Raw genomic sequence first — 20863 nt, 5'->3', positions numbered from 1 at the left:
AGTTTACGGAGGGAGTAGTTTTTAAAATACATATGTTTTAGAATTTTTGAAACATAAATAAATTTAAAAGAAGAAACAAAATGAGCGAATCAACACATGTCTAACGAAGCTACACATACACAACTTCCTACTAAGCCTTCCAATTTAGAGGGTCCCTGTACATCATACACTCGTTCTCGCGATACTTTTTTTTTTGAGAAGACGTTCTGGCTATACGTGGGCTCCTATATCTCGCTTGACGCAAGATGAAATGTAGTATCACCTCAAGCGAGCGTATGGTGGACTGGCCCACGTAGTGTCAGGTTCGTTTTTTCCCTTTCTTACAATAGTTTAAAAATATATTCCCTCGGTCCTAAACTGTAAGTTCATTTTTGACACTACTATGACACTACCATAGTGTCAAAAATGATCTTACATTTTGGGACAGTAGCAGTATTTTATATTTCAAAAATTAATTCAGTTAAAAGATTCATCACACATTGAAGAAAAGCTAACACAGTGTATAAAAAATGGTTGCGCAACTTTTAGAAAAAAATTATAGCATTTAAAAAATTACATGACATTGTAAAAATGTTTACATGTTTCAAAAATATTTTCATGAAATTTTAATAAAATTTTATAAAATGTAGAACAAATATTTGTGTAGTTAAAAAATATGTGGAATTTAAAAAAATGTTCACTCATATTTAAAATATCTTCATGTTATTCTAAAAAATGTGTATGCATTGTAAAAAAATGTTCACATGGTTTAAAAATGTTTCATGCCATTAGAAAAGGTTCAATGTGTATCTAAAAATGTTTAACATGTATTCAAAAAAATGTATGTAATCTTTTGGAAAAAAATCAATGTGTACTGCAAAATGTTGCACAAATATAAAAAATATACAATATGTATTGAAAAAAGCGGGCATGTATTAAAAAAATAAAAAGGAGAAAAACAAAGAAAATCGGTGAAGAAACAAAGAAAAAAGTACAAAGAAAAACCAACAAAATGAATCGAACAAGGGAGTTGTTGGGTTAAAAAAAGCAGCAATGCTACTTCTCCAACATTGTTAGACCCTGATAAGTTTTAGAAGGAAATTGGTTTGCAGAGTCGAGAATGGAGTGTTCCTCGGAGCGTCAACAGTGGTATTACGAGAGAGTTACTAAGCCGGCGACCCTTGAAGCTTACGCATGTAGGCACCAGCAGAGCTTCCAGCAAAAGATTGGGCGGGCCGCAATGCAAAAGAATACCAATGTCTGATTTTCTGGGCTCAGGAGCTGACTTTCATAGAAGGAAATGCTACAAAGCTGGGCGGGCCATGGCCCATGTAGCCTTGCTGTAGCTCCGCCACTGCATATAGGACAGTCTAAGTGTTTGGAGGAGAGCTTATGCTTAACAACCTTATGCTGAGGTAGTCAACATTTGAAATATCGAACGCGTCTTGGTGATTTCTACATGATCATGAAGAAGGTTCATTCCAGAACAAATCTGTTTTGGGCTTGTGGTTTTAGCCATGAACAACGCATATGTATTATGAAGGATCATCGTTTAGCTAGATTAGCTACTTCTTTAGATGTTGGGTGCCATGTCTGGTTCCTCGAGCCTCACATTTGTATCCCATTGAACATCAGTGATCCAAATTAAGTGTGTTTGTTCATTAAAAATGGTGTTCTGTACTAATACTTGGTTATTTGGGGCCTACGTGCTCACCCACCTCGGCCATGTCCATCAACGGGGGTTGCTCTTGAGAAATAAATTATATTGATGATACAAACTTGAAACAGTCTTTCGTCACACTTTATATATAATATATAAATAAAGCCACACGGTCAAACAACACAAACGTGCACAACTAACATTAAAGCAAGCCAAGAACATTTAAAAACAGTGCACAATAAAGCAAGCCAAGAACATTTAAAAACACACAACCATACAACTAAACGTTTCCAGCGTGCCATCGAGAAGAAGCACAGAAGGCACACCGTCACGTCTGAGGGACCATCAAACTCATCGATGACGCCCCGGGGAGGGACACAACATGAGTGTCGTCGTCGCCGCTTGAACCGAAGCGAACAGAAGGTTTTCACCCAGAGTGTCGAAGGGTAAGGAGAGGGCCAAGGCGGCACCCCTAGAGGATAAGGACACCCACATGCATTGCCGCCGTCGGCATCAAGGCGCAAAAGCTTTCGCTCAACCTTTTCTACCTGCCACATCGTGGGAACAGGTCGCAGACCCACCCCGACAGGGATCCCACACAAGTGTACCGGGGACTCAAGATCCGGATGAGGGCTTGACCGCCAGCATCGGCGGTAGCCTCGCCAGGATCACCCGCCAAAACACGCCTCGCCACACACATGGTCGACACATTTCACTGATACCCACTGGCACATTGCTCGTCGGAGAGCCAAACCGAGCAGCCTGACCATACAGGGCCATTGCACCGTCTTGCAAGAAAAATACTCCACCGCCGCCAGGCCTCTAGGGCGCCAAAGCACACGCATAGACATGGACAAAAAAATGGGTGGGAATGTTGTAGCCATGTCGGACCTGCCAACAACGAAGCCAATCCACGTGCAAAGGAACCCAGACATGGGAGCCAAATCCCATTCGGGTCCAACTCCCACCTCAGCTTGGGGCGCAGATCAGTGGGCCCCGCCATCATCATCATTAGGGGCAGCTTTGGAAGATAGACCGTCAGAGTAGCGGGACTTAATGGGCCAGGTTTGGTCTAGCCCTCAAAACCCAACACAACCTAACGCAACATCTAACCCCACCGGTTCGTGGAAGAACCGCACAAAACCATCGCCTGCTGTCGGTCATGGCCTACTCTCAGTATGCACCTGCCCCGCACCGACGAGGGGGTTGCCTCGCGTCGTCCCAAGGATCCGACACGCTGGAGCACCGAAGCGCCGCCTCCGTCGCGTCAACCGAAGCAGACAGAAGAGGTTTTCACCCGGGGTGCCGAAGGGTAAGGAGAGGACCAAGGCGGCACCCCAAGAAGATAAGGACACCCACATGCATTGCCTCCATCGTCATCAAAGCGCAAAGCTTTTGCTCAACCTTTTCTACCTGCCACATCATGGAAACAGGTCGCAGACCCACCCTGACGGGGATCCCGCACCAGTGTACCAGGGACTCTAGATCCGGACCAGGGCTTGACCGCCACCGTCGGCGGTAGCCTCGCCGGTATCACCCACCACAACACGCCTCACCACACACATGACCGCCACATTCCACTCATACTCACTGCCACGCCACTCGTCGGAGAGCCAAACCAAGCAACCTCACCATACAGGGCTATTGCACCGGCTTGCAAGACAAATACTCCACCGCCGCTAGACCTCTAGGGCGCCGAAGCACACACATAGACATGGACAACAAAATGGGTGGGAATGTTGTAGCCATGTCGGACCGGCCAACAACGAAGCCAATCCACGTGCAAAGGGACCAAGACATGGGAGCCAAATCCCATTCGGGTCCAACCCCCGCCTAAGCCTGGGGCATGGATCATTGGGCCCCGCCAGCATCGTCATTGAGGCCAGCCCTGGAAGACAGGTCGTCGGAGTAGCGGGACTCAATGGGCCAGGTTTGGTCTAGCCCTCAAAACCCGCCACAACCTAACCCTACATCTAACCCCACTGCCCACCGGGCCGCCGAAGAACGGCACAAAACCATCGTCAACTGTCGGTCATGGTCTGGCCTTCGTACACCCCTGCCCCACACCGACGAGGGGGTTGCCTCGCGTCGTCTGAAGGACCCGACATGCTGGAGCACCGAAGCACCGCTCCCGAGCACGCCGGGGCCCGATTCCGCGTCACCACCACAAGAACTCCCCGCAACTCGTTGCTGCTCATTGAACCCCATCCCCACTATCGCACGACAGTCCGCACATGCCGGGGCACAGCCCTCCACCACCGAGCATGGCCCTATGCCAGATTTACGCACACCTGTCGCGGTACCACCAACCACCCACAACGTTGTTGCGCCACCACCACATGTGCATGTCGCCACCACATATGCTCATCGTCGCTCCTCCAAGTCCCGTGCGAGCTGAGCGCCTCCGCCTAGTCCGGTCGCCCCCGTCAGCCACCCACGAGCCAAGGGGAGAAGGGCCTCGCCGCTGACCACCGTATGGGGCTTTGCCCTGGCGGCTCCGTCCAACATGGTGGTGGGGAAGAGAGGGCGCAGAGGTGAGGGAAGAGGAAGGTGGTGCCGCCACCCTAGTCCCCGTGGGGGACAACGAGGGGGCTAGGGTTGGTAGAATGAATTCATCGTATTGGTACATATGTAAGGATTTTTTTGCAAAAATATCTTCTAAAACAAGACCATCTGAGTCCCACACACAAACCACGTGACACATGTGGTAAGCAATCCAAACTATTTCAAGAGTCCTACATACAGAAAAGCAATGATAATCTGAGATAAATTTTTGTACGTGACTCTGAGATGTGGTTTTGAATTCCCAGAGAGAGAGAGACGTAGTTACATAGTTATGAAAATTTAGAGCATCTACAGCCGGGCGCCTCAAACCCTCCTCAAACGCCCGGGCGGGTCGCTCGGTCATGATTTTTTGACCCAGACGGATGCCTCAAACGGGGCTCAAACGCCTGGGCTGACCGACACCCCTCATATCCAGCCCAAATATAGGGCGGATATGGGGGCGCCCGGGCACGCCCGCCATGTCAGACTGACGAAGGGTCCCCAACCGGAAACACCCTGAAACCTGGTGGTCTGAAGCTCGTCTCCTCCGTCAGACTGGTGGCGTCGCATTGCGCAGCTCAGGCGGGCCGCGTAGTGCCTAGCCCGGCTATTTAAGTCGACCGGCGGCACCGACACCCTACCACCCGTCCACATTTTCCTCCTCCGGTCTGCCGTCGCTGCCACTTTCCACTCCATCCGTCCGTCTAATAGCCAATGTCCCCATGCCGACAGGTGAGGCGCGAGCCATTTCTGACGGCGGAGCGCCAGCACGAGCTCCTTGAGCAGATCCGGGTTAGGCGCGAAACCCGGATCGCCGAGGGGCTCCCTCCGGATGCAGTGGGTCCGGAGGAGGAGGAGGAGGAGGAGGTTGAGGAGGATGGGGAGGAGGAAGATGAGCCGAAGGAGGATGTGGGGGACACTGGCGACGCGGATCTGTAGGCGGAGCAGCAGGCCATCCTTGATTCCCTCTGGTCAGAGTCGACTGCGGAGGCCAGACGCCGTCGCTGGCAGGAGATGGAGCGCAACAGACCGCGGAGGAGGCGGAGATGCTCGCCTACATGGATGAGATCGAGCAGGAGGAGGATGAGCCGGAGCCTTCCTACCCGCCCGTCCAGCTGGCGTCCGGCACCGTCGTCGTGGACATCTTCGACGACGAAAAGTAGTTAGGATAGTACGTTGGATTTTTTTTATATGCTTTGTATGGATTTAAAGGGATGAAATATGAGAAAGATGGATGCAGAATGGCTAATTTGAGACGTGACCGGTCATTGCCCATGGACACGTCCGATCACGTCCGGGGCGTTTGAGGGCCAGATTTGCAAAGTCCGACCGTAGATGCTCTTAGTACTCGAAGTTGAAGAACCAAACAATGGACTAGCTACCCAAAAAAAGTCCACCGACTAGCTTAGACTCCAGGTTCTGCACAGTTCGAGTAAAACATCACCCGACCAACCATGCAAGTGCAGCAGCCCGTGCTTCTCAAACAGTCAAACGCCGTCGTCAATGGTGCACCGCCCCTGCCGTACGTCTGCCGCAGCGTGCACCGTCGCTGCCCTGAATTCCAAGCTCGAGGACGGCTTGGCCTGCTGGGAAGTGGGAAACCACCAGGCAGGAGTTTGCCCACGACGCATGCAGCGACAATCCTAGTACTGAGTTGGCGAGACGTTGCTGTCAGCACCCAGCACACATACAGCACTACTGATTAATATCCGCCTGCATGCGCTGCCGTTGCCATTGCACCGGTCGGTCGCCGTTGTCGTTCATCTGAACTGAAAAGATGGATCTATCCGTGCGTTGGCTTCCTGGAGCGTGCTGACCTGCTTCCCGGACCCTGCCGTGTCGCCCGCCAGAAGCTTCGGAAGAAAAAAGAGGCAGGGGCGAGGGACGGCGGGAGGTCAAACGTTGGGACCGTGACTCTTCTCGTCGCGTCACGTCAAGGGCCACCGGAGTCAGCGAGCCTTCACGCTTTCCCGGAGTGATTCGGTAGCATCAGTGGGAGGCTAAGAGGGTGATTAGATCCAAGGGACTTATTTTAGTCTGATTAAAAATAGTCTTTTTAAGAGGCTAAAGTTTCAAACACCCCTGACTAAAGTGGGGCTACAATTAGTTTTGAGACTAAATTTATTTAGTCAGAGGTATCCCTACTAAAATGTGGATTAGTCATCTTTCTCCTCATTTAACTTTTCTCTTTAACACATGCGAGTTCTAGATTGAAGGGTTTGGAGGATAATAAATGCTCATTAACTTGATTTTAGTCTCTTTAGTATTTGGATCCAAACATGGGTGAGACTAGCAAGTTTTAGTCCCACTACTTTTAGTCATCAGACTAAAACATATCCAAGCACCCTCTAAGAGCATCTACAGCCGGACTTTTCAAACGGGACTTGAATGCCGCCCGGGTGGACCGGCACCCTTCATATTCAGCTTAAATATGAGGTTAATATAGGGTGTTCGGTATGTACGGGCGTGTTTGTCACGCCGGATTGACGATGAGGTTCCATACTATAACAGTTCGAAACCCGATGGTCCGTCAGACTGATGGCACCGCGTAGTGCCTAACCCGGCTATTTAAACCGACCGCTGGCACCGAAATTCTACCCGTCCACATTTTCCCCCTCCCGTTCATCGCCGCTGCCACTTTTCACTTCCCATCCGCCGCCACTAGTAGTCATGCCCCCACGCCGCCGGGTAAGGAGCTACTCATGTCTAACGCTGGAGCGTCGGCTGCAGCTCCTTGAGCAGATCCGAGCAAGGCGAGAAGCCTGGATCGCCGCGTAGCTACCTCCGGATGCAATAGATTCGAAGGAGGACTTGGAGGAGGAGGAGGCTGAGGAGGAGACAGAGGAGGATGTGAGGATGCTAGCGGCGGATCTGTAGGCGGAGCAGCAGGCCATCCTCGATTCCCTCCGCTTCGAGTCGGATACTGAGGCCAGACACCATCGTTGGCAGGAGATGGAGGCGGAGCATGCCGCGGAGGAGGATGAGATGCTCGCGTACATGGATGAGGTAGAGGAGAAGGAGACGGAGCCCTCCTATGCGCCCGTCCACCCGGTTCCCGGCACCGACGTCGTGGACATCTCCAACGACGAATCGTAGCTAGGGTATCATAGTACGCAGCTTTATTTTGCATGGTTTGTACAGATCTAGGGGATGAAATATGAGAGACTCTGTTACAGTATATGTGAATTGCACTAGTTCTTTTCATGAATTCGGACTTTTGGTTGCGTTGGCTAGTGCATGAATCTTAACATGGTATCAGGGTCCAAGGTCTTGAGTTCAAGTCCTTGCTTTCACAATTTATCCAAAAATTGTTGCTAGCTCCCCTTTGTGTCCACGTTATAGGCCTCTTAGTCATACGTGAGTCTCGCGCGCCGTCGCTTTCTTCCGGTTGCATGTGTTGACTTGTCTTCTTTGTTACCCGTGAGAGGGGGTGTTACAGTATATGTGGATTGCACTAGTCCTTTCCGTCAGTTTAGACTTTTGGTTGCGTTGGCCAGTGCATGAAGCTTAATATGATGCGGAGAAGCAAATTTAAGGCGTGACCCGTCGCGTCCGCGGACGTTTGAGAGTCGGATTTGCCAAGTCTAACTATAGATACTCTGAGCTAATGTACATTTGCGGCCATGCATGTGCACATGCAACCATGTTGTACGGTACGTGGATCAGTTCTTTTGCTGGCTTCTTGATTGAGCTAGAATAAACTATTCTTTATTCGGCTTATTCTAGAAGCCCAATAAAAGTTATTATTTTAAACTTATTAATTAAGATGGGACTAGCAGGCTTCTAAAATATATTTTTGTTGGGCTTCTAAAGTAAGCTCTAAAAAAACCATAAAAAGAACTGGCCCTAAAGCAAATTGCTTGTATGGATCGTGTTGCCTTCATTATCAGGAACAACGCAGGATGGCGATGTACGTATGTACAAAACAAAGTTGCCACTAACTACAGGATGTTATTGCAACTACGTGATCGAGCTTCCCGGCCCCTTCTGAATACTCACGTGCTCGATCGATCGGTTGTGCGCCGGCCAATACGCTCCACCTGATGGTGATGGAGACGAAAATAACAGCCAAATTGTATTTCTTTAATAGATCCTGTTATCTTATTTTACGCGGCAGGTGAGCTTTTTTATAAACAACGTTTGGCGTGGATAATAGCAAGTTGATTTGATTGAGTATATGCTACTTGTATAACATTTTTACGAGCTTTGATCTCTTATTGGGTAGCCTCAGCGAGAGGCTAAGCTAGTGGCGCAAGTGCGTCGTATCAACAAAGAAAAGTGACAATGCAGGCAATTGAAAGATGGAGAAAATACTGAATGGACTAGTAGGAGCAGTTAAAGAAGTGGTGTTTCTATTGAAGTGTGTAATTTGTTTTCGTTGGACCGGTCTCTTAGCGAAGAATTGGTGAAGTATATGACCAAGATGTCGTTTAATGAAATAATTGAGTAGTGAAGCTTAACTCGATGGCGAAAAAAATGAATGAATTTGTGTTAGAGAAAAATTTGGAGCTAAGTTTAGAGATATGATTAGAAACCACATCTTTTAGAGGAGCAAATATATAGAGTTGAAGGACAGAAGGCCGTTTGCTTCGCTAAATTAAGAGATCGGTTAGATGCTCTTACTTGTGACAGTTTTTCTTTTTTGCGGGCTTACTGTGACAGTTGGTAGCGACATATCCACGGTCAAAGCAAAGGTTACAAAAAGGTGATCAAAGTGACGGTAGTTGGCGACCGACGGTAATTTCTCTGTTAACTATTCCGTCACCATCAACCAGGTAGGTGGAGTGATTTCGTAGGGTGCGGTAAGAAGTCGCTATGGGCTCACCAATGGTGTGGACGTGCAGAGTGCAGACGAGGTCGATCCAACACCACAGACTCGAGCCTCCAGCGTGGGGAGAGCATACGTAGACAAGGTGACCTGTAGAGAGATGGCGCAGGCTGATCGATGGGTCTAGCACGAGCGCGCCAGGCCACCCAGCTCGACCCCAGCCGCAGCCGGCGTTCGTGGCAGGTTCCGGCCGATCAATCCACCGGGCGGGCGAGCGCGACGCCCCTGTGTCGCTGCCCTGGAGCCATTAATCTGTGCTGTGCGGATAGGCAGAAACCTATACGGCGACAGGGACGCCCGCCGGAACTGATCGAGAGCGGCGCCGATAAATGAACCCGATCCAGCCAGCAGCGCCACCGCCGCTTTCCGACGTACCGGAGACGGCGACAGGGCGTACCGGCCGTTGCTGGTGCGTGTGTGCTGCGTTAGGTGCCGTTGCTGGCCGGAGGCTTCCCAGAAGATTGCTACGGACGTGGTGGCGGCCAGCGTCGTCGCACGTGCCCGCCCTAGTTTCATGGGCTCGGTACGTGGAGGCTTCTGAGATCAGGAAATTTAAGGGTCGGTACCTCTGCTGGCGTACCACTTCTGTTGCTATCAAGCCGCCTCTCCTGGCGTGCCACTTCTGTTGCTATCAAGCCGCGCCCGACTGACAAGCTCTCTCTAGGGTAAAAACAAAAAACAAAACAAAAAAACAGACAAGCTCTCGCCGAGTCGGGAAGCAAGTGCGCGACCCTATCATGTCCATCCCCGTTCGTTTGAAGTAAAAGGAACAAACGAGACGGCCCAGCGCGCGGGCGCAAACGAATTTTTATCCGTTTTGTGTGCGCTTTCGACCCATCCGCGGCTCAAGTTTGCGCCGGTTTTGAGGTGAAATGGACAGCTCGCGGACGGGCGGGACGCGCGCGCTTGTCCTCCCCTGGCCTGCCTGTCGGTGGGAGAAACCAAACCCCCTCACGCCCATTTGGCGCCATTTCCCCCAAAAACCCCCATGTCCCTCCCGCCGCCCCCTCTCTCTCCCCCGTCCATGGCCGACGCCCCGCCGAGTTCCGACGGTCTGGCCGTCGACCCGCCCGCAAAGGTGAAGAAGAAGAAGGCGCCAAGGAAGCCGCGGTCGGAGTGCACCAAAGGTGTTGCCGGCCGCTGGCTGTGTTGCCGGCGAGGACAACTATTCATTTTGAAGGCTGGCTGTGTTGTCGGCCGCTGGCTGATGCCGGCGATGAACGTGTAGGCCACTGGCTCTGTTGCCGGCGTGATGAACCGGGGCCGGTGGCCTGAACTAGGGCTTGGCATTTGAAACATTGCTTCTGGTTTTTTAAATAGACGCGGATAAGATGGGACAAATGGATGCGGCCGTGTACTGGGCGCACGACCACCGCATTCCAGGACACGTCCGGACACGACTCCAAATTGCTATCCAAACGGACAGAATTCGGACAAACCGGACGTTCGTTTGGGGTCGCGCCGTGGAGTTGGCCTGAGGAGGGCGTAGTCCACACACAAACAGAAAAAGGAATGAACCGCGAGAGGCCAGCGAGCTGTGTGTGTGATCGATGGCCAAACATAGAAAGATTCGGGGATGACAGGGACTCCGGAATTGCCGTGACAAACTGACAATGGCGACGGGCATCGATAGCGAGCATGCAAATACTACTAGGACTGTAGAAAAAATATCGCCGAGGAAACTGCGAGGAATCCGACGGTTTCGACATCACTCAATCTTCTGATTGCCACCGTTGCGTGGCCTCGTGCGGTAATCCCATTCGTTCAGTTGTATTATTGGATGCCAAATGAAAGCGACGTCCAGTGTACAGTGCACCTGAGCGCCGACCGGGACACCTGTTTCTTTATTACGCCTGACATGGCTACGGGAATAGACGTCGTTTTGGATGTTCAGCATGGTGGCTAGCTAGATAACTTATAGCTTTGATTGGTTTGCGCCTCTTCATGCGAAGGCGATGGGTCAGATGTCCGCGTACCCGTCTGGACATATTCACGGACAGCCGGTTGAGTGGAGGCCCTCCAACGATATCCTGCATTTCTATACCGTGGACTGTGGGTTTACTGTAGGTTAGGCGGACCGAGAGAGAGAAAGATGAGTCTGTGACGTGGATGACAGTGAGCCGGACGTACCGTCTGAACTCTCCTTGGTGGCCTTCCTTAGATTTGGTTTCGGACTAGGTGATTTGAGGTGTCCCCATGTGTTTACGAACTATATATTGAAGGATAGCTTTAAAGGCCTAGAAGTATCTGGACCATCCAGTCCAGATATATAGGAGAGAAATGGTGAGACACATTGAAAATACCTTAACATTTTTTTTCTGTTGTTCTGTACACATGTCACACAAGTCAAAACGTGATAACACAAATGTATGTCGGTTTGGGCAACGATACTCATTGTGATGATGTTTTGGTCGTCAGCTCCCATACAAGTATTTCGTTCAAAATGCATACATTGCAAATAGGGATGTCAATCGGGTTCCGTTTAATTCCGTTCAAACCCACTAATAATCTATCAATTCAAAAAATTGTTTTCTTTTTAGGAAAATGAATTATGGAACTAGCTCAAACTAACTAAACAGGACTTGCAGACGCTGCTTATTTGCCATTTACATCCCCGATTACAAAAGTATATTTGGTCTTAAGAATGTTGGGTAGTTTTTCTATAGCAATGGTTAAATTTAAGAATGTCTAGACTCTATCCGCCACAAGATCTCCTGCCTGCCGTGTTAAATTGGTTTCATCTGGTGCAGAATCCCATCCGATTTTCATCGTTTTTAATTGGTTTTGTCTGTCGCAGAATCCCATCCGGGTTTCGTCAGACCTCCCTCGTCTTCATTGGCCGATTTTAGCATTGGGAGGCGAGGAGACCATGTACTTTTGTGCTCGTCGGAAGTCTTGCTTTAGCTTATTAGGTTTTGGTGTCACTGTGTTGTTCGTCCGGGTAGCAGAGAGAATGACAAAGTGAAACAAGTACCTCTAGCTTCATCCCGTCGAGGTGGCCCTGGTGTCAGCACTGCCATGGGACTGGGTGTTGGTTTCCCCAAACATTTGTGTTAGTCTGGTAACGCAACCGTCGATCCTTCTACCTCAAACCCCTCCTCACCTCTGTTCCACGCCGATGGCGCATCTAGCTTGGTCCAAGCTCACCCCCACACACCTTACAAGCTCAGTGTAATCGCCACCTCCGACTTGGTCCATGCTCGCCTATATTGTCGCGAAGAATCAAACAACTAAGAAATATTGTGGTTTTGCAAAATTTCAGTTAGCCACAGTATAGCAGAGATTAGAAGTTGTTTGATCAAGTACAGAAATCTAGTGAATATAACTCATGATAGCAAATACTCTCTTTTTCCAAATTAATTGAAGTTCTATGTTATGCTGCCTTAAACTTGAGTTTGACAAAACTTATAGAAAAACATGATAAAATTTGCAACATCATATATACTACCGCAGATCCATAACAAGTATCTCAGTTTTGAACTAGATTTGGTTCAAAACTGCGACACTTATTTTGGGTTGGAGCGAGTACACAATACGAGATTATATATTTATGAAGAATCTAATGAAACTAATTTGGTGTTGCATATGTTAATATATTCTTTTATAAACTTGACCAAGTTTGTAAAATATGAAAATATAAACTTTGTATAAACATGGACTGCCTCCGTCTCAAAGATACATCCGTATCTAATTTAAGACAAGAATTTTGGGATAGAGGGAGTAGACATTTGTCGGCGTGGACCGGTTTAGAATGTGTTGGCTTTCCACATCAGGTAAAGCTGGTCCAGAAAAGAGATTTTGAGCACAACGCAAAGGAAGAATGCGGCTTGATTGCTTGAATTGAGTCCGATCGGAGGGGCCACACACACTCCTACGTGGCCAAGGAAGACCTTTCTTCAAGTCTTTGTTCCGAGACAATTCTCCCAGCCCACCCTGCCATAAGTGATAAGTGGCACGAGGAGCCTGTCTGCGGCGGCGGGCGGGCAACCCACTCACCATCGCCGAACCTTCTCAGCACGAAGCTCACCGGGAAGCCGCCCGAAATCCCCAGGAGCTCACGGCCAGCGCCTCTCCTCCTAGTACAAATCCACCCCCCAACCCAATCCATGCAGCAGCAGCAGCGCACCGGCGGTTTAGGGGGTCTTATAAATACGAAGCGCTCTCGCCGGTGTCAAACTCGGTCATGGCGGCAGTCGGAGCGGCACCACTGCTCTACCAACAGCAGGCGCAGGCGGCGGGCGACGGCTGCTACTTCTCTTCCATGTCCTCCCACTTCTCCCACGGGGGGATCAGCTCAACCTCCTCCAGCCCGGCCTCCAGCTTCTCCGCGGCGCTCGGCGCCACGCCGCCCGCTGCACCGGCGATCGCGGCGGACCCCGCGGCGCAGTTCGACATCTCCGAGTACCTTTACGACGAGGGCACGTTCGCCGCGCCGCTCCCGCCCGTCGTCTCCGTGCCGGCCGTTGGCGCGGCTGCTGCAAGTTCGGCGTCCGCGGTGACTGCGAGGAGCGCCGAGTCGGCGGAGCGGCCGCGGACGGAGCGCATCGCGTTCCGGACTCGGTCGGAGGTCGAGATCCTGGACGACGGCTACAAGTGGCGCAAGTACGGCAAGAAGGCCGTCAAGAACAGCCCCAACCCAAGGAACTACTACCGGTGCTCGACGGAAGGGTGCAGCGTGAAGAAGCGGGTGGAGCGGGACCGGGACGACCCGGCGTACGTGGTGACCACGTACGAGGGCACGCACAGCCACGTGAGCCCCAGCACCGTCTACTACGCCAGCCAGGACGCCGCCTCCGGCCGCTTCTTCGTCGCCGGCACGCACCCGCCGCCAGGCTCACTCAACTGAGTAGCACCCACCGCCAACGACGGGGCACGTCGAGATCGGCACGGGGCTTCCATCTTGGTCAAGCTAGACAGCTAGGTGCAGGTGCAGCCACTAGTTCGTAGCTAGACTAGTGGATCATCAGGTTCGGTTTCTCGAGGCGTGGGGCTTTTTTTGGGATCGATCTATCCATATAGCTCGACCTTTTCTTCTCTCCCCGTCTTGTACCAGTGTTGTGGACATCAGTGTGCAGTGTGGGCTCGATCACGAGAGCCCTCCCGACGAATGTAAGACACACTCCACTACACTGCTAGTGCTACCTACTTAACCGTGCAATAAATATGTACAGAACCATCCGCCTCGGAGAGATCCATCTCTGAATCAAACGCCATCACGGTTGTACGTGCGCAATTTCAACAATCGCCTGGGGCTATATCTGGCCATGGGCCGGGCCTAAAAAAGCCCATGGCAGAAAACTGAGGCCCAGGCCCTACCATCGGGCCTACTTTTCAAGCCCAAGCCCGGTCCATCTCGTAAAAAGGTCTGAAAAGCCCTTAGGGCTTAGGGCCGTGGGCCGGGCCTCTTCCTTAAAATGCCAATATGCCAAGCCCAAGCCTGTCCAGGCCCTACTGATGGGCTCAAAACTCAGGCCCAAGCCCGGCCCACAGACAAGCCCATCGGGCCTAGGCCCTGGATTTTAGGGCCGGGCCTGGGTGGGCCGACAGGGCCGGGCCTAAGATGGCCAGGACTACCTGGGACACCCCGGGAGAATACCTGGTACTCCCGCCCCTAGGATGCTTCCCGTGCTTCAAACTCAGTAGCATATTTTTAAATGGTAAAAAAAAATCTGACCCCCCCATCCCGATTGACAGTCAATACAACCGTGACTGCCGTGTGCAAATATGCACACGACACCGTAAATGTTTGAACTTCTCTTTGCAAACATCTGATTTTCTTTATATGGGAAATGAATGTGTATTAGTGCATGGTAATAGCGTAATATCAAGCTACGGTCCAAATGGCGGTTCAAATGATGAATAAAATTTGATGTGGATTTCAATCTTCAATGTTTTTTTCTTCTGAATGATATGATGATTACTCTGAGATGCTCTAGCTACTAAGCAATGTATATATAGTCCAGCTTTTGTGAAACTATTTGAAATTTCAAACACAAAATCTTGAGGTCATATCATGGTACCATGCTAAATTTTATATTTTACATCATTTACCTTCTTTAAAAAGTGAAAAATAAAAATGCAAGTAAATGTTAGAATTTTCCCAATCAAATATTTGATATTTGCATACATTTCTTGGATAACATCAACCAAGGTACTTAAGAACTCAAATGTGATATTTCTTCCAAATGTCAGACATTTCTTAATATACATGTATCTCAAAATTGAATTATATATAGTAAATAGCTGGGGATTCATTTAATGACTAACTAATATAAATGAATTTAGCAAAATGCCTAGCTTTGACAATAATAATCTAATGTAGTTTTTTTCCTGTAGAAAAAAATTGTAGCATTTTTGATAAATAATTTTGGAAGGTTTTACACACTGTAGCTTTTGTGAAACTGTTTGTTATTTTAAAACCAAAGTCTTGAGGTCATATCATGGTACCATGCTAGATTTCATATTGTCCTGACACCATTTACCTTAAAAAATGAAAAAAAAAATGCAAGTAATTGTTTTTAGTTTTCCCAACCAAAATTTTGAATTTTTCATACATTTTTGGGATAACATCTACCAAGGTACTTTAGAACTCAAATGTGATCTCTCTTCCAAAATGGTAGGCATTTCTTAATGTACATGTATCTCAAATTTGAATTATACAATAGTAAATAGCTAGAAATTCATTTGATGGCTAAATAATAGAAATGAATTTAGCAAAATGTGTCATTTTTACAAGAATAATCTAATGTAGTTTGTTCCATGTAGAAAATATTTGTAGCATTTTTATAAATAATTTTGGAAGGTTTTACACATGCTAGCTGAAATTGGCATTTCAAAAAAATGAAATGCAAATTATCAAATAACAAGATGGAAAATGGATGTATATTAGTGCATAGTCGTGTGATATTGCTATACTCCAAATTTCAAGCTTAAATGATGAATAAACTTTGATGTAGAATTTAATCTTCATACATTCGCTTTGAATGATATGTCGCTTATATAGAGATACTGGAGTTACAGAGCAATGCATAGTCCAATTTTGATGTAACTGCTTGAAATTTTGAACACCGCTTCGTGACATAACATCATGGCACCATGCCAAATTTCATATTTTTTTTACATCATATCTTTTTCTAAATATTGGAAAACAAAAAATACAAGTAAGGGTTCGAATATTCTGAATTAAATTGAAGTTTTCCCACATTTTGTAATAACATCTACCTAGGCACTTAGGGCATCTCCAAGGGAGACACTCAAAACACCGGTATATATCAGGCCGAGCACATTTGTTCACTTTGGTAATCCAAAGGGAACCTGTATGAGTCCGCCAAGCTATCCGGACGTCCAAATTCCGGTATTTTGGAGACAAACGTAGGGAGTTTTGCCGGAGTCCGGACATGCAATTGACCAATCACATAAATGGTCCCTCTTCTCTCTCTCTCTCTCTCTCTCTCTCTCTCTCCATTCGCAAATGCATGGTCCCACTCTTCTATCGCTCTCCTCCCAGCGCACAAATATTCCACCACATGCATGGTCCTCGTCTTTTTTTTTCTCCTCCCAGCCACATACTTTGCAATTAGCGTTGGATTTCTCTCCCGTATCATGTCCGCGGACCATGTCCAGACACAAAAACGGACATATACTGGAGGAATTTGCGGGTTGGCGTTGGAGATGCCCTTAAGAACTTAAACATGTTTTTTTAAATGTACTGTTTTTGTTAATATACTTGTAGTTCAATTTTGAATTGTGTCCAGTAAATACCTATAAAGTCATTGAATGTCTAAATAATAGCAGATAGTTTCAGAAAAATTCCTAACATTGGCAAGAACAATCTAATGTAGCATGTTCCACGTCAAAAAGGGTTAGAGCATTTCTGATAAATACTTTTGGAAGGCGTTACACAGGGAACATAAAATTGGTTTTAAAAAATAGGAATAGTAGTAGTAAATTCAAAAGAAATACATCAGTCGGACATGAATGATAGAATATAACAAGTTCCATGTGGGAAAAATCTGAGCACTCCAGAAAAATATCTCTGGAACTTTGTATTAACGTGACAATTAAGAAGGTGTAAATGAAAGAATGTAGTTTGCTCAAAAACATTAATATTTTCCTGTATAGGAGTGAAACTTCAAAAAAAAAGTTTTCACATGTAAATGGAAACAATTTGTTCATGGGTAATTTTTTAATGAATATTTAAAAGAAACATTTTTATACGATTTGGTGACCCAAACTATATAGTGAGGATCGTGCTGTTGTCCAAGATGACATTCTTTTTTTGTGTGTGTGTGAGTGAAAGTTTGTATTACTCAACCATCAAGATTACAATCAGCAAGAGACAGCTCAACCGCATTAGAGGGTCCCGATCCTAGCCAAGTCATGGTCCTACCCTCGGTACGAACAAAAAGATGACAATCGTTTGTGTTACTAAAGATCTGGAATGCATAAATATACTCGCTAGAAACTCTGAAATGACATAAAGATACCCGCAAGGAAAGAAATGGCATAAAGACATTTTTTTCGCAAAAAATAATAAAAAACCAAGCTAGAAAGGGCATGATGGTTAGAATGCACCCAACTGACCTGAGCAGATGCGGCAACGTTCCCAGCTAGCCGCTCACTGCACACTGACCCACGCCGCTGCAAGGTGATCGAGCCACAATCCAAACAAAACGTCCGATGGAGGGTAGGTGGCTAGCCACCACCCAGAAGATCCAAAGATGACGTCTTTTCCCGTGACCAGGTGTCCCGGGCGGCACCTACGTGCACCGTATATCGAACATACTCCAGTAATATTTTGGAGGACGCACGGCCGTCTCTTTCGATCGTCTCCAATAAAGAATAACTGAATGAATGGCATTACGGCACGAGGCCACGTCAGAGTAAGATGGTGCAATCGGCAGAACACCGTCAGATTCCCAGCAGCTTCCTCGGCGATCTTTTACAGTTTTGTTCGCGGGATCGCCGTCGATGCCCGTCGCCGTTACCACTGTGCCGAACGAGTTCTTTTCTCTTTTTTAACCTTAGCGAACGATTTGCGGCCCGGCCCGAATCTTTCTATGTTTGGCCTTAGCGATCACACAGGCAGCTCGCTGACCTTTGTTTTTATCATTCCTGCCAGTGGCCTGATTGGGTTCGCTTTCGCCGTTCCATTTACTAGTACTTGAAAAAAGATGAACCTGTTCCCCTAAAAGAAAAGTGGTCGTGTGTGTGGCCTCCGGACAGCCTCCGGGGTGATCGAGATGCCGATGGCACCGGTCGGTGCGTGGCGGCGGACACATGCATGCATGCGGATTTTACCAGCGTGCCGATGCGGCCGGGATCGTGCGTCGACGTCGACCGGGGTGCGTGCTGATTGGCGCACACCTTGCCGTTTCACCCTTCAGACGCAACCCAGCTGGCTAAACTGGTGATAGCAACAGAAGTGGTACACCACCAATTGGCAGTACGATACCACTACCAACCATCCCACTCTTAAATTTGCTGATCTCAAAGCCTCCATGTACCGAGTCCAGGAATAATAACATAGAAATTTCCGTCATTTTCCACATATGTATATATGTCTTTTCCACTATCACAAATAAGATACTCCCTCTGTTAAATTGTGATCCAAATTCTATTGTATTGGACTAGACGTAGTACATACGATGTGGGCCTTTGCGTTGGTACCGACGCGTACGAGTACAACTCGTTTACTTGCCCGCCAAGGACTCTCATATATTGCCCTCTTATATACCTCATGTAGTCGCACCCAAAGACTGTCTGTCGTCCCGTGCTTTTAATACTCCTCCTCATAGTGATTGCGCCTTCATGCGTCCGTGGTTTTCTTCGGCAAGAGTTTCCACGTAAAAATCCGTGTGCTCTCATGTCTTGTTTATTCTCGTTATTATCTAACAAATGGTATACAGAGCCAAGTTTACAGATACAAGATTTGAGATCGAGAGGATTAGGGTTTCGCGCCGTCGCCGCGTTGTGCAATCCGCCGAGTCCGACAGGAACGGCTCATCATCCGTGTCCAGGTCAGTTCGGAGACTGATTTCCTCTTCGACGAGATCGAGACGAATCCCGCTGGACCGAGCTGTGTTCTGTGATTTATTCTGGCCGCCTCTACTGCCAACTCTCAAGGCAACAGAAGCAAAATCGCAGCATCACACGTCAAATCCACCGAGCCGTGGTTGCTGCACGTACAAGCTTAAGTCCCGAGGCTACCTGATCATTAGTACTACTGCTAGTACTTCTCACGTGGAGGTCAAAGGTTATTATCTGCTAGTTCAGATTTTTTTTTGTTCTCTGTCCGTTGCTACGTCCAGCCAACTACTATTAAGTGCTATTTACTCTGTTTTGTTTGCTCCGCATATTAATTCTGTTAAGAATTATTCTACTTCGACTTGTACTACTTTCTGCACAGTTTATCGACTCATGGTATCCATGAAATACGATTTTCCGCCGCTGGACCGTGACACAAGGTTTACCCTATGGCAAGTCAAGATGCGGGTGTTGTTGTCACAGACCAACTATGATGAAGCACTATATAGTTTTGGGAAGAACCGAACTGAGGACTGGACTGATGAGGAGAAAAGAATTGATCGTAAGGCTTTGTCAAAAATTCAACTCCATTTGCATAATAATATTTTGCAGGAAGATTTGAGCGAGAAAACTGCCGCCGCTATATGGTTAAAGCTGGAAGGGATTTGCATGGCTAAAGATCTTACCAGCAAGCTGCATCTGAAGCAAAAATTATTCCTGCACAGGTTACCCGAGGGAGGCAATGTTTTGAATCATATTTCTGAATTTAAAGAGATCATATCTGATCTATCTGCAATGGAGGTTAAGTATGAAGAGGAAGATACTGCTTTAATGTTACTTTGTTCACTGCCACGTTCTTATACCAATTTTAGAGACACCATATTATATAGTCGTGATACTCTCACGCTTAATGAAGTTTATGAAGCTTTGAACTCTAAGGAGAAGATAAAATTAATTGTGCCTCATGATGGTTCGAGTTCATCCCAAGCTAAGGGATTATCTGTTCGTGGCAGGACAAAGGAGAAGAACTTCAATAATGGAAACAGAGGCAAAAGTAAAAACGGCTACAGAGGCCGGTCGCAATCCAGAGACAAGAAATATTGCAAATATTGCAAGAGAGACGGGCATGACATCCCAGAGTGTTTCAAGTTTCAGAATAAGGAAAAGAGGAAAGGTAACAAACAAGGTGAAAATTCTGCTAACATTGCTCGTGATGATAGTTCCGATGATGCTCTTGTCGTTATTGCTGGATGTGCTGAGACTAATGATGAGTGGGTACTTCACACCGCATGCACTTTTCATATGTGTCCACATAGAGATTGGTTTAATACTTTTGATTCCACTACTGCTGTTGGTTCCGTTTTGTATTTTGATAATTCACCATGCAAGATTGAAGGCATAGGTTCTATTCGAATCAAGATGTTTGATGGCATAATCAGAACTTTGACAGATGTTCGGTATATTCCGAAGGTGAAGAGAAATCTTATCTCTGTTAGTGCCCTTGATGCAAAGGGGTACAAGTATTCAGGTGTTGATAGTGTTTTGAAGGTCACCAAAGGCTCTCTTGTTGTGATGGAAGGTGACTTAAGTTCGATCAATGGTCTTTATTACCTTCGAGGTTCTACCGTTTCAGGTAACGCTACTCTAGTTATTTCAAAGAATTCTGATTGTGATGTTGCTAATCTTTGGCATATGCGTCTTGGACATATGAGTGAACTTGGTTTAGCAGAGTTAAATAAGAGAGGTCTTCTTGATGGATATGAACCTGGTAAATTGAAATTTTGTGAGCATTGTATCTTCGGCAAACACAAGAGGGTGAAGTTCAA

At 47.5% G+C, this 20863-nt stretch overlaps 1 protein-coding gene across 1 annotated transcript; it reads left to right on the top strand.

The window, feature by feature from the left end:
* The first annotated feature begins 12994 nt into the window (after positions 1 to 12994).
* Positions 12995 to 14187, top strand: LOC123064843 (probable WRKY transcription factor 75). The gene has a single exon (XM_044488250.1). It carries the CDS (start codon positions 13195 to 13197, stop codon positions 13855 to 13857), a length of 663 nt encoding a protein of 220 aa, XP_044344185.1. The 5' UTR covers positions 12995 to 13194; the 3' UTR covers positions 13858 to 14187.
* The last annotated feature ends 6676 nt before the right edge of the window (positions 14188 to 20863 follow it).

The sequence above is a fragment of the Triticum aestivum genome, chromosome 1A (assembly GCF_018294505.1).
Source record: "Triticum aestivum cultivar Chinese Spring chromosome 1A, IWGSC CS RefSeq v2.1, whole genome shotgun sequence".
NCBI classification, from domain to species: domain Eukaryota; kingdom Viridiplantae; phylum Streptophyta; class Magnoliopsida; order Poales; family Poaceae; genus Triticum; species Triticum aestivum.
The sequence above is the reverse complement of the archived record's forward strand: the minus strand, read 5'-3'. Positions and strand labels throughout refer to the sequence as shown.

Coding starts and splice junctions, on each gene's coding strand:
- LOC123064843 (XM_044488250.1), top strand. CDS start 13,195: ATGGCGGCAGTCGGAGCGGCACCACTGCTCTACCAACAGCAGGCGCAG.